Source organism: Ovis canadensis, chromosome 14, assembly GCF_042477335.2.
Source record: "Ovis canadensis isolate MfBH-ARS-UI-01 breed Bighorn chromosome 14, ARS-UI_OviCan_v2, whole genome shotgun sequence".
NCBI lineage: Eukaryota > Metazoa > Chordata > Mammalia > Artiodactyla > Bovidae > Ovis > Ovis canadensis.
The window spans coordinates 56,448,997-56,463,750 of record NC_091258.1 but is presented as its reverse complement, the minus strand read 5'-3'; the positions used below and the strand labels follow the sequence as shown (position 1 = coordinate 56,463,750).

The 14,754-nt window shown below is 42.7% G+C and overlaps 1 protein-coding gene across 5 annotated transcripts in view; it reads left to right on the top strand.

Annotated features, from left to right (window-relative positions):
* Positions 1-11,232, top strand: part of CEP89 (centrosomal protein 89) — a 77,528-nt gene extending 66,296 nt beyond the window's left edge. For all 5 annotated transcript variants that reach the window (XM_069548998.1, XM_069548997.1, XM_069548999.1 and 2 more), the window contains 2 exons: positions 5,544-5,713; positions 10,895-11,232. In XM_069548998.1, coding sequence (XP_069405099.1) covers positions 5,544-5,713; positions 10,895-11,072 — 348 coding nt within the window. In that variant the 3' untranslated portion in view covers positions 11,073-11,232. The remainder of the gene's footprint in view (positions 1-5,543; positions 5,714-10,894) is intronic.
* Positions 11,233-14,754: the final 3,522 nt, after the last annotated feature.

Genomic DNA, 14,754 nt, shown 5'->3' with positions numbered 1-14,754 from the left:
GGCAGAAACAGTAATTCTTAAAAGTTTTTATTCATAAACTTAAAAAAAATTTTATACTTTTACTACTGTATAACATTTCAATGAATATCCTCTTATACCACTAACTTTATTTTTAAAATCTGCTCAGTGGTTTCCTTTGTAAAGGAATTAGATTTTAGGATCTCATGGGATTTGGACTTCGAAAGTCAGTTTGTGCACATTTTTCAGCAACTCCGGTGCTAACAGCATAATGGCTGTAGTTTGGGAGTTTACCATCATCCAGACTCACAAAGTAATCTGACTAATGGGTTCTATACCATTTCTCATCAGAACCTAATCCACCAGCTCAATTTATTTTTTCACCATTGCTGTAACAATAATCTGCTCTGGCCATCTGTTTTCAATAGCACCATCATCCCTCAAGTATCTCTACGTCCTTAATACAAGCCCCACCTTTGCCCCTGACCTCTCCACCATCCCAAATTGGTCCACCATGCCTTTGAGTACTGATATTTCAGAACCAGTAAGTCCTCTGCATCTTCAGCTCTCCTCCAGCATTTTCCTGATCTGGTTTTCTTTTTTTTTTTACTTTTTATTTTGTGTCAGGGTATGGCCAATTAATAATGTTGTGATAGTTTCAGGTGAACAGTGAAGGGACTCAGCCACACATATACATGTATCCATTCTCCCCCAAACTCCCCTCCCACCCTGGCTGCCACATAACATTAAGCAGAGTTCCATGTGCTTGCTGTAGAGTAGGTCCTCATTGGTTATCCATTTCAAGTCTAGCAGTGTGTCCAGGCAACCGTGGATTTGTCTCTAAGTCCGTGAGTCTCTTTCTGTTTTGTAAGTTAATTTGTATCGTTTCATTTTTAGATTCCGCATATGAGGCATGTCATATGATATTTCTCCTTCTCTGTCTGACTGACTTCATTCCATATGATACTCTCTAGGTCCGTCCATGTTGCCGCAAATGACATTATTTCATTCTGAGTAATATTCTATTGCACTACATCTTCTTTATCCACTCTCTGTCGATGGGCATTAGGTGGCTTCCATATCTTGGCTGTTGTAAACATGCTGCAGTGAACACTGGGGTGCATATATCCTTTTGGATCATGTTTTTCTCCAGATTTGGGCCCAGGAATGGGATTGCAGGGTCACATGGTAGCTCTATTTTTAGTTTTCTAAGGAACCTCCATACTATTCTCCATAGTGGCTATACCAATTTACATTCCCACCAACAGTGCAGGAGGGTTCCATTCTCTCCACATCCTCTCCAGCATTTGTTGTTTGTGGATTTTTGAAGATAGCCATTCTGGTTGGTGTGAGGTGATATTTCATTTTAGTTTTGACTTGCATTTCTCTAATGATTAGCAGTATTGGACATCTTTCCATGTGCTTCTTGGCCATCTGTATGCCTTCTTTGGAGAAATGTCTATTTAGGTCTTTTGGCCGTTTGTTGGTTGAGTTGTCTGTTTTGATGCTGTTAAGCATCATGAGCTGTTTGTAGATTTTGGAGACTGATCCCTTGGTGGTCACATCATTTGTGAATATTTTCTCCCAATTTGTGGGTTGTCTTTTCATTTTATCGTTTCCTTTGCTGTGCAAAAGCTTTTGAGTTAAAGTAGGTCCCATTTATTTTTTTATTTCCATAATTCTGGGAGATGGATTGAAAAAGACATTGCTGCAATATATGTAAACTTTCCTGACATAAATGAAGAATCGAATCTATGTCTTGAAAGGAAAACTGATCCAGGATGGACCTAGAAAATTGACACCAAGACCTGCGACTTCAAGATAAAGAAAAATTACCTCTGGAAATTCACTGGTGGCCAAGTGGTTAGGACTCTGCATTTCCACTTCAGGGGACTCAGGTTCAATCCCTGCTTGGGAAAGTAAGATCCAAAGCTGCTTGAGGTGACCAAAAAAAAAAAAAAAAAAAGAAGGAGAAAAAATACCTTGGACACCCAGGCAAAAGATCAAGACATAAGAAAAGAAAGTCATGTTGACTTCATACTTCTCAACAGCCACACTCTATGCCAGAGAGCAGTGGAATTCTACCTGTGAGTGCTTAAGGGTATTACACTCAACCAGGCTGCTCACAGATAGTGCTGACCATGTAAGAATTCTGGGAACCTTTTTTTTTTTCCTCATAAACCTTTCCTAAGGGTCAATCAGCTTGAGTTCAGCCAAGAAATAATTGGGCAAATTTCAGAAAACTACTGCTCATGAGCAAAGAATATATCTAACTGTGAACTAAGACTTTTAGAAAGCAGGCATAAAGCTGATGCAATAAAATATAGACATAATACAACCTGACAATGTAGAAATAAAACCAGCAAGGAAGAAGTGATAGGTGAATGGGGAAGAAAGATAGAATGAACTTGCTGATTGCTTTATCTGTAATAACTAAGAGGTCAAAGGATACAGTTTAAAGATGGAAAAATCAGGGACTTCCCTGGTGGTCCAGTGGTTAAGAATCTGCCTGCCAATGCAGGGGACATGAGTTTCATCCCTGGTCCCAGAAGATTCCACATGCTATAGGGCAGCTAAGCCAGGCTGCAAGTACTGAGCCCACGCTCTGGAGCCCTGGTGCCGCTACAAGAGAAGCCCCCACAGTGAGAGGCCGGAGCGCTCCAACCAGAGAGCAGCACCCGCTTGCCACAACTGGAGAAAGTCCACATGCAGCAGTGAAGACCCAGCACAGCCAAAAATAAATAAATAGCATGAATGGACCTAGAGATCGTCACACTGCGTGAAGTCAGACAGAGAAGGATAGGTATCCGGTGGCATCCCTTCTATGTGGAATCTAAAAAGAAACGATACAAATGTACTTACAAAACAGAACGAGACTCACAGACTTAGAGAACAAACTTACGGTTGCCTGCACACACTGCTGTATTTAAATTGGATAACCAAAAAGGACCTACTGTGTAACACAGGGAACTCTGCTCAACGTTATGTGACAGCCTGCATGGGAGCGAAATCTGGGGGAGAATGGATACATGTATATGTATGGCTGAGGCCCTTCTATTCACCTGAAATTATCACAGCATTGTTAATAGGCTATACCCCAATACAAAATAAAAAGTTTAAAATAGGAGGAGAATAATGAAAAAAATAAGTAAAAGTAGGAAATAATGTCTTTACAAAAATATAAAAATCAAGTAGGAAGAACTTAGCATATTTAAATAGAAGAGTGAAGAAAAAATTGTTCAGAGCCAACATTATGTTACTTTCAATAAGTGAGAGGAGTAAGGACATGTAATATAAAGACATAAAAATAAAAGTAACTGTAAGAATCAAGAGAAGTTCATGCCTAAATAGCAAAATACAACAGCAAAAAAGAGCAGAGAAAATCGGCTACATTAAAGTCTCAAAAAATGTGTGTAGATAAAACAATAAAACATAAAATTAAGACCAAATAAATCTGCCATATAAGAAAATATAAATGAGCTTAATTTACCTATTAAAAGAAAGTAAGCAAAACACTATTTACATGCTAGAACCAAGAGACCATAAGGAACAGTACTTCAGAAAGATTAAAAATAAAAGGATGAGAGAAGATAATACAGATTTATGCAAACAAGAAGAAAGCCAAGCTGTGATCTTTACATCTGCTAAGAGAAAATTTGGGCCAAAGCACTAAATGAAACCAAACAAAGGGGAAAAAAGGGTGGGGGGAGGTCTTAATAATGCTAAAGACTACAGTTAATAATAGTAGTTATTGGGACTCCCTGCTGTCCAGTAGAAAAGGCTTCCCCTTCCAGTGACGGGGGTTCAGGTTCAATTCCTGGTTGGAAAGCTAAGATCTTATGTGCTTTAAGGGCTAAAAAATCAAACAGAAGCTATATTATAACAAATTCAATAAAACACTTTAAAAATGGTTCCCATCAAAAAAATTAAAAAAAAAAAATATATATAGTAGTTATGAATATTTATGTACTAAATAACACCAAAACTTATAAACTACAGGAGATACAAGGGGAAATGGAAGCTTAGTGGAGCTTTAATCCACTTCTCTTAGTCCAGGACAGATTACAATGTTATACAAGAGTAAACATATAGAATTTTACAGCATAATCTATAAGGTATATTTATGTGTATATACCTATGTGCATGCGTGCTAAGGCACTTCAGTTGTGTCTGATTCTGCGACCCTATGAACTGTAGTCTGCCAGGCTCTTCTATCCATGGGATTCTGCAGGCAAGAATACTGGAGTGGGTTACCATGTCATCCTCCAGGGGATCTTCCCGACCCAGGGATCAAACCCACGTCTCTTATGTCTCCTGCATTGGCAGGCGGGTTCTTTACCATTGGAACCACCTGGGAAGCCCCTATATGTCTATGTCTCAATAGACAGAGATATATATAGAGCAGTCACAAAAATTGATTATAGATTGGCTACCAAAAAATAAAGTTTCAGTAAGCTTCCAAAGTAGAAATAAGATAGATATCTGTTGACCAAAAAAATGAATACCAGAAATTAATAAATAAAATGAGACTGAAAAATATTCTTTCACCTGGACATGTAAAAACTGCAGTAAATGAATGACTCTTGGGTCAGTGAAGATGTATAAATTGAATGTCATAATTTCTCTTTTTTAAATTTTGTTATTGGTGTGTAGTTGATTTACAGTGTTGTGTTAGTTTCAGGTATATACCAAAGTGAGTCAGTTACACACACACACACACACACACACACACACACACACACCCTCTTTTTTAGATTCTTTTCCCATAACACACACACACACACACACACACACACACACACACACACATACCCCCTCTTTTTTAGATTCTTTTCCCATATCGGTCATTACTGAGTATTAGAGTTCCCTGTGCTTTATACAGTAGGTTCTTTTTTTTTAAGCTACTTTTTAATTGAAGGATAATTGCTTTACAGAATTTGTTTTCTGCCAGATTTCAACATGAATCAGCCACAGGTGTACATGTGTCCCCTCCCTCTTGAACCTCCCTCCCAGCTCCCTCCCCACCCCACCCTTCTAGATTGTCACAGAGCCCCTGTTTGAGTTTCCTGAGTCATCCTATAGTAGGTTCTTGGATGTCATAATTTCTAATGAGAACTGAATATTTTGTGACTCTAACTACAAAATTAAATCTTTGTAGTTGAACTACAAAGTTAAAATCTATGTGATAGCAGTTTTGGAAATGCTCAGTGGAAAATCTATTAACCTTAAATGCTAAACAATAAATGTGTAAGAAGGAAAATAAGTGAATCAGGCTTTTATCTCAGTCGTCTGTTTTCCAATAGAGTGTGACATTCCTTGCCAAGTCTTTCAGTTTTAATTTTTATTTGTAGCATGTAAAAAACTAGGCATGGTACAAGTCAGAAATTCTTTTTAATATGCTTGAAATTCTTTTATTACTTTGTGATGACTTTTGTGATCCAGCTTGCCTCCCAGATGAGCCCTGTCCCGGGGTTACTCAGCTCAGGGGCTCTGATAGGCCCAGGAGTGGGGAAGGAGCACATCCACAAGGCCAGCCGCCTGGGCCCCAGGCAGCGTCGCCTCACTGAGTCCATCCTCGTCCCCAGGGGTACAAGAAGCAGATGGCACTGAAGCTGGGCGACATGAACCATCATCTGACAGAGCAGCAGGAGGACTTTGCTAGCAAGACAGTTCAGTACCAGCAGGAGATGAGGCACCTCCATCGGATGCTCCTGGACAAGCAGGATGTCCTGGACAAGGCGCTGCAGCAGAAAAGGTCTGGCCGCCCCCGCCCCCCAGTGATGTTTGTGATTTTTGAATGTTTGGTAAGATTTTCCAATAACATGCTCTGGACCCATTTTTTGTTCATTTGATTGCTCATTTTTGTTTTTAACGTTTTAGTTTTATCTGATTTTAATGTTGGTCTTGATTTTTAAAATATTTTTTTATTTTTGGCTGCACTGGGTCTTGGTTGCAATGTGTGGGCTTCTCGCCCTTGTTATGGAGCGCAGGCTTTAGGGCTCAGGAGCTGTGGCACACAAGCCTAGCTGCCTTGCAGCAGGTAGAATCTTTCCAGACCAGGGATCAAACCTGTGTGTCTCCTTCACTGACAGGTGGACTCTTCACCACTGAACCACTAGGGAAATCCTGACCTTGTGTTTTATTTGCTCCTCCATTCTCTCTCTTTTTTTTTTCTTTTAAAAGATTTCCCCTAGTAATTGACATGTAACCTTGTATAAGTTTAAGGTATGCAGTGTGATGGTTTGATAAACATATATATTGTAAGATGATTATCATAATAAGGTTAACATAGCCTTCACTTCACATAATCACCATTTTTTGTGGTGGTGGTGAGAACATTAAAGATCTGCTCTCTTAGCAGCTTTCAGATATACAGAACTGTTAACTGTAGTCTCCATGCTGTATGTTAGATCCCAGGTCTTCATTTTCTTCTATCCCTGCCTTAAAAATTCTTGCTGTTTGAATACTGGACTTCCTAAATCAATCCAGTCCTCTCATTGTCCTCCCCCTCTCCCCCTCTTTTCCATCTCTTCAATATTTTTATGTTATTCCATCTTCTTGGGAGACTTTAAATTTTTTCGATTAAATATTTTATTTCTGCTGTTACATTCTCATTTCTGAGAACCGTAAAGTTTCAGATTCTTCCCTTTTTGTAAGATCACAGTCAGAAGATTGTGGGTATATCATGTTCGCTGTGGCTCCCCATGTGACAGAGAGGGTATTGCCAGTGTGTTGAAACCCAACCCTGGGAAATAGCGCACGTGTTGTCAAGGTGAGCATGGCGGTCCCCTCAAGTAGTCTGGGTCCACGTTTAAGTTGGCCTTTTCAGAATGGCTGTGTTGTCTTTGACAGACTGGAACATAAACTGATACATGGAGAGAAAGCATGACATTCGGACGTGATTTTCTTCAAGTTATGATAGAATCTGTGTATTAGATAGATACCAAGCAGAATACAGACAGCTGTTTATTTTCTGTCAGCCAGATGCTTTTTAGTGCCAGGCAGAGTAAACTGTTATCTAACAGGTTTTCTATAGTCATAGAAGTTCTTACCACCATGAACCGTCATTTTGTAAAAGTTGGAATGATACCAAGTTTCTTGCCAGACAAGTGGTTTAGAATTGCAGTAATAAAATGGAACTTTGTTTTATACTTTTTCCCTTATTCTATTTTTTTGCCCTTTAGTGGTTCAAAAATTAGACATTTTGTTTTTATTCTTTTAGTGGTTTCCTTTGAAATTTATGGTTACTTAACATTAAAATATCTAAAATTAATCAGCGCCTCTACATTTCTACCACCAAATGCAAGATCTAACGCTCTAATCTAATCATTTTCCCACTCAGCATATATGCTATTTTTGTCTATTATCATTACATGTAAGTACAGATATATGAAGGTGAAAAGAAAAGATCTATTTTACATCATCATTTTACCCCCAGAAACTGCATATTACTGGTTTTAATAGAGGTGTTTATTTTGATTCACCCACAGTGTATCAGTTTCTTTGCTTATTTTTTTTTTCCCCAATCTGAGACCCTGTTTCTCAGAGTATTTTTCTCCTTCCTAAAGTACGTACTTTAGAAGTTTCTTTAGAGACAGTAAGCTTTCTTAGTTTTTGTCTATCTGACAGTGTCTGCATTTTGGCCGCATCCTTATGAGCTGATGTTTGCTGGAAGCTGGATTCTACCTCAACAGTCTTTTTGCTCACCACATTTCACTGTCTCCTCTGTTTCATTATTACTGCTGAGAAGTCTTTTTTGTCATTTTTAAAACTAGATGATCCACCATATCTCTTGCCTCTTTTAAGATTTCCTCTTGACTCTTACAGTCTGCAATCCACTCCAGTTCTATTGCCTGGAAAATCCCACGGGCGGAGGAGCCTGGTGGGCTACAGACTGTGGGGTCGCAAAGAGTCGGACACGACTGAGCAACTTCACGTCACTCCACTTACAGTCTGCAGCTCCACTGTGTTGAGTTTTTAGAATATTTATTTATTTATATGGCTGCACCGAGTCCTAGTTGTGGCATGAAGGATCTTCAATCTTCGTTGTGGCATGCAGGGTCTAGTTCCCTGACCAGGGATCAAACTTGGGTCCCCTGCATTAGGAACACAGGGTCTTAACCAATGGACCACCAGTGAAGTCCCCTCCATTGTGTTTAACTATGAGTTTGCTTTACTCAACTACTTGGTATAAGTTAGTCTCTATATCTGTGATTTTGTGCCTTTCATTACTTCTTGACATTTTTCAGTCATTATCTCTTGAAATAAGTCTTTTCCCCTTATTGCGTCTAGATTTCCTTCTGGAACTCAGATTAAATGTATGTTATACCTCCTTACTGAATCTTCCATGTGTCTTATCTCTTACATTTTCTGTCTCTGGGGAGTTTGGGGTGGGGTCTACACTCTGCGTAATTCTCCTCAATATTTCTATTTACTAGTTTTTTCTTCAGTTTTGTTCAGTGTGTGTTTAACCCGGACATTGAGGTGTTTTATTTCAACAACTGTATATTTCAATTTCAGAAGTCTTATTTGGTTCCTTTGAAAATCTCCCTAGTGATTTTTAAAATGAATTCTTGATCTTTGCTTATCTTTAGTGCATCTTTTATTTCCTTTAACATTTTATTCATAGTTATTTTATATTCTGTGCCAGCTTCTCTATCTGGAACTTGGGGGTCTTGTTGACTCTTGCCCTATGTGGCTTATTTCATTCTGTGTACTGTAATTTTTTTACTATGAACCCATGAATGGTTGAATTTACTCTGTGGAGTCCTGGGGGTCTGGCTTGAGGACGTTTTTCTCCAGAAAAGGTTTGCATTGCTTCTCTTGGTGCCAGAGAGTACTTTCAAACCTATGCTGCTGCTGCTGCTAAGTCGCTTGTGTAGTCACTTTAATTTTATTATTAACTTAAAAAAAAATCTACTGTAGTGCTTTTTTTTTTTTAATACAAAAAGATTTTTAAAATATTCACAGGGAATTCCCTGGTGGTCTAACGGTCAGGACTTCGTGCATTCACTGTGGCTTCAGTCCCTAGTTGCGGAACTAAGATCCTGCAAGCCGTGCGGCTCAGCAAAAAAAAAAAAAAAAAAAAATTCTCAATGCCATTATTACATTTATAATTAATGTTTAACTTTTTTTAACATATTTTTCTGTTTGCTCAATATTCCACTTCATTAATTCTGCCTCTGGTTGTGTCTAATGAACTTTTAACTCTTCCACTGAGTTTTTTCCCTGATTGCCTCAAAGATGCCTTTTTACTTTTGGTTCAGTCCAGTCAGGGCCTGGGGATGCTTTACAGTGGGGAACAATGTAGATTCAATGTAGATTTGTTCATTTGAGAACAAATCAGTAACTATAGCCCCCAAGGAGCCTCTCAGAGCAGCTTTCTTTTGAAGACTGGCAGATTTTTCCACCCAACCTTCCTGCCTTTGAGGGTTCTTCACCTATATCCACTTACCTGCGTAATTCTGGGATACACAGTTGAGTGTCACTAGGAAGAAGAGGAGAGAAACGTGGCTGTGAGTCAGCCCTGGGATTTTCTGTTGCACCCAGTTTGCATGGGCCCAAGACTAGTCTCCTTTCTTTGGAAGTCTGGGTTTCTATAGAGCATGGGCTTTTGTCCTCAAAGCAATACCAGCATTTTGTTGGCCTGCCTCTGCTTTGGTTTAGTCTTCATATTTTTTTTCTGCCCTTAGAAATTTCCTTCTGACTTTGTTTTGAGTTTAGCTGTAAATTATCATGATGTTGCAAACATTTGGGTGTTTTGTCTGAAAACAGAAACCTGGGGATTTTTATACATAGTTTAATTAAATAGTACCCAATACTCAGCATCATGGACTTTGGAAGGAAGCAACAGTTCACAAGGGAAATGACATTGAATGAGTGGGTATGTCACTGGCCTCCCTGAATCTTGGTCCCCTCCTCTTTTTATTTATTTTTTGTTTGTTGTTTGGCTATGCATGTGAGATCTTAGTTCCCCAACCAGGAGTCGAACCCAAGCCCCCTGCACTGGAAGTTGTTGTCCTCCTCTCTAGACAACAGTTCTAAGTCCATCCGGTAACCCAGTTTCTAGCATTTTGCATAACCACCTGGCAGTGTCTGTGAAGGAGCCGCCTCCCCAGCTGTGCTGTCCTGCTCAAGGCCTTCTCCTCCTCCAAGGCTGAGGCTTGCTTTTCCCTCCCCATGGGGCTCTTGTGAGGTAGTGGCTGCTGTCTGGTCTGCCCCCTCGGTGGGCCCTCTGAGGACATGCGTGCCCTGTCTGCCCTGATTCCTCAGTTCCCCACGCGGGGCCTGTCACAAGAGCCCTGGCTCAGGATTTTCCTTTTTCAGCGGCCCTGGATCCCTCTGGACACTCGCCCTCCTGGCATGTAATCTGGGCCAGTCTTCACTGTGTCCTGGGCTGTGATCCCCACGCCCCATAGTCCCCTCCTTGCCCCCTGCCTCACTCTCTGTCTGGGCCCATCAGTGGCTCTGTGGATGGAGGCATGGCAGACACCTGAGTGTTGGCCGGGTCACAGTGGGGACAGGCAGAGGGGACATAGAAGAGGCCTGCAAGGCCCACAGCCAGGACACTGTGCTGTGGGTCAGCCACTGTAGTTGTTACGTGGTACTGTTGTTACATGGTACTGTTGTACATTAACGCCACAGAGAACAGAGGGTGTGTGCAGTGGTGCCAAAATAAAGGAGAGGCGAAACAGAAGAGACCTCAGCCGTCATTTTCAGCCTGCGCCTTTGTGTTGTGTTTGGTTTGCAGGGCACTCCCAGTTTCTTTCAACACTGGGAGTCTCTGCTTCAGAACCCACACACAATGGGCTCTGTTCTCTGACGTAATCATTCTTCCGTTTGGGTCCTTGTGACTTTATGATTCTTATGGGCTCTGTAAGTATTTATTAAATTGTGTTATTTTAAACATTTTCTTTGTATTACTTATTTCTCTCAGAGAAGTGGAAGGCGAGCTGGAAGTTGTGTGGGAGTCCACGTCCAAGGAAAACCGGAGGATCCGAGAACTTCTCCAGGCCACGCTGGAGAGGACAGACCCCTGGGAGAAAACCAGAGCTTCCGAGGACCGTTGCCTGGATGTTACCTCTCAGCAAGACGTGCTGGATGCTGTGACATGAAGCCACCGCCTACCACCCTCCAGGGCCTGCGGGAGCCCCCGGGCAAGGGCCCCTGGGGGAGGGCTCCGCCTTACCCAGGACAGGGAGGGGTGGAGGGAGGGCAGATCCCACCCACCCCCGCAGGTCTCTTGAGAAGAAATAAATGGTCTCAGAAATTTAACCCAGGTTTTTACATTTTTCTCTATTTTAAAAATGTGCTGCTGAGCTATATTTAGCCAGTACACACCCTCTGACCATATTGCCACTGAGCTGGACTCCACTGCCCCGCTGAGACCCACTGCTCAGGCTCACAGGTGACCTGGCAAAGCTGGCTGGCCTCCAGGGGAAGGGCAGGCAGGCCCAGCGCTCAGCCTGCCCTCGATGAGTCAGTTTAATTGGCTGAGCCTTGGATGGAAGCAGCAGCAATGAGACCTGTGCATTCACGCTGGGTGGTATTTTATTATTTGGTAAAAACAGGGGCTGGTCTGCATGCCCCATGAAGTTGTACAAACTCTGTGCTGCCCTCTCCCAGCCCGTCCTCTATCCTCCTGGGAAGGTCATTTTCCTGGGGCCATGTCGCCTCCCTCCTTGTTTGAGAGCCTTGACTTTGGGCACTATGGGGGCAGGGGCGTCCCTGCCCCACTGTCACCTCCGAGAAGGGCGGGGGGCCGTGCTCCTACCTGCCCTGTGCCGCCTCCTCAGGGAGATCGCCCCGGCCTCTCGGACCGTTCCCAGGACGTCCTGGCGGCAGTGCCAGCCGTCTGGCGCTGCTGGTCCCCAGCACGCTGGCCAAAGGCTGCAGAAGGTCCTAAACAGTGTATGAGTGTAGAGCCCTGTCACATCCTTTTACGGAACCCCTCACAGCCAAGGCCTGTGTGGTTTCAGGTGGGGAGACAGGCACCCCCGCCCCCGCAGTTGCCGCCGGTCCTGTATGAATTGCACCTGTGCTCTCTGGTTGCTCAGCGGGAAGTTGAAATAGAAAATCATTGTTATTTTACACTTAAAAAAATGCTTTTTAATTGGAGGATAATTGCTTGACAGTGTTGTATTGGTTTCTGCTGTACAACGACAAGAAACAGCCATAAGTATATACATACATACATATGTGTGTGTATATATCCCCTCTCTCTCGAGCCTCCCGCCCCCTCCCATCCCAGCCCTCTAGGTCATCGCAGAGCACGAGGCTGAGCCCTTGGTGCTCCACAGCAGCTTCCCACTAGCTAGCTGTCTTATACATGGTACTGTATGTATATCAGAGCTACTCTCTCAGTTCATTCCACCCTCTTCTTCCCCGACTGTGTCCACAAGCCTGTTCTCTGTGTCTGCCTCTCCATTCCTTCCCTGCAAATAAGCTCATCAATGTGATTTTCCTAGATCCCATATATATGCATTAACATACAATATTTGTTTTTCTTTTTCTGACTTCACTCTGTATAACAGGCTCTATCCTCTCATGTACCCCAGCATTCATAGCAGCCCTGTTTAGCCAGGACATGGAAGCAACCTAGCTGTCCATCGACAGATGAATGGATAAAGCTGTGGTACATATAGACAGTGGAACATTACTTAACCGCAAAAAAAGAATGAATTTGAGTCAGTTGTAGTGAGGTTCTTTTACATTTTATTAAACTTGTTCAACAGTGTAAAAAAGTTATAATTTATTTTCATTTTATAGGTGATAGAAAGACTCACCAGGATATAAAACTATGTATCATCTCCTAGGAGATGACCTAGCGCATAACTTTGCTATTATTTACAGGGGATTTGTACCAACCATCCAATAATCTGTAGATAGGCTGACAGGCAGCAGCAGCCCCAAGAGCCTCCAGATCAGTGCTGAGGTGGATTGTCTGTGGGACAACGCTGTTGTCCTGTCACCTAGAGGACCATGTTTATATCCCTGTCTTCTTCCTGCCTTCAGGGAGAACATTTTATTCCCTAAATGAATATTTTTATATTTTTATATTTCTGCTTTATCACATGTTACAAATATACTTCGCAAGTTCAGTGACCTCTGGATCTCATCAGTGTCCAGCAGAGGGGGCGCTCGGGCTCTGCCAGCCTCCCACTGGGTGCCGTAGCAAATGGGCAGGGTGAGTTTGGAGTCTGGGATGCAAAGGAGGGTGCAAAGCAGGCAAGGTAGTGAAAGACAATGCAGCTGAGAGGCAGAAAGCCCAGGCTTGAGCTGGAACACCCCAGCCTTGCAGGACGGACGGGGTCTCAGGAGCTGCAGAGGGGCAGATGGGCTGGGGTTGGAGCTTGGGGTGGCCAGTGAGGACTCAGCAGGAACTGGTCCCATTCTCTTGGCCTGCTGAGTCTTTATGGGGTGCTAGAAAGGTCCTGATCAGGTTGAAAGTAACCCATGGCAAACAGAAAACATGACCCAGGGACCCAAGTGAGCCCTGCCATCTTTGGCACTATTTTCAAGCAGCCCTGGGGAAGTCAGGACTGAGTGCAGAGGGGGCCGGGTGCAAGTGTGGGTGTGGCTGTGCGTTTGGTGTGACAGCAGGTGGGGACGGGGTGCTGTCCTGTTTCCCAGTTGTTCCTGTGCACAGGGGCAATGGGATCAAAAGTCTCTGTCCTCAACCACTGAGAAGAATGGGAAAGACCCACTCTTTTCCAGCAGCTTACGTCTTTGTAGACCAGTGCATCATCTAAGGAGAGGGGGAGATTCTGGGTTTTTAAAATTTTGATGTAAATATATTTATTCAGCAAATATGCTGTGGGTACTTACCTATGCGCACTCTTTGTTGAGAACAGTAGCAGAGACAAAGGCAGACGTCATTACAGAGCATGCTCGGCGCTCGGAAGAAAAGCTCCAGGACAGAGCCCAGAGCCACAGGCTTCCAGACCAGCAGGGGCTCAGACCATCACAGGAAAACCGATATTGTGTGTTGGAGCCCGTGGGTATGTGAACCTGCCTTTTCAAATGTAATGAAATTACTTTTTATGAAATCTAGATACAGGCCAAGTATTTCTGATGAAAATCTAGTACCTGAATTGAGATATTCTATTATACAACCATAAAATATACACAGCATTTTGAAGTCTTGCTATGAAAAAAATTGTAAAATTATCTAATTTTTCTATTGGTTTTATGTCAATATACTATTTTGTATGTATTGGGTTAAATAAAATTTTACTAAAATTGACTTCACCTGGGATTTTTTTTAATTTTTACTTACTTTTATTTTCCGCTGGGCTGGGTCTTGGTTGCGGTGTGCAGGCTTCTCTTTGTGGTGATCTCTCCCCATTGCAGAGCATGGGCTTAGTTGCTCTGAAGCATGCGGAATCTTCCCGGACCAGGGATCGGATCTGTGTCCCCTGCATTGGGAGGCTGCTTCACAACCACTGGACCACCAGGGAAGTCCTTGTTTGGGTTTTTGTTTGTTTTACTTTTTAAAAAACATGACCCCTGGAAAATTGTAAATCCCATTATATTTCCCTTGGACGGTGCTGTCTAGACGTTAATGTGAGAAGCAAAACTAAGCTAGAAGATAATTTGCAACTTCAGGTCAGAGAGAGGAAAGGGAGAGAAGGAGAGAGGTGGGGAGAAAAGGGAAGAGCAGGGGTGAGCCTCCGGCCAGCCCCCCAGGGCTCCGAGGCTCCCGGGGAACTGTCCAGGACAGACCCGCTTGTCCCCCTCCAGCAGGGCGACTGTCACCTCCTTGACTCCTCAAGCAGCTGGGCTTAGTGGGTCCCC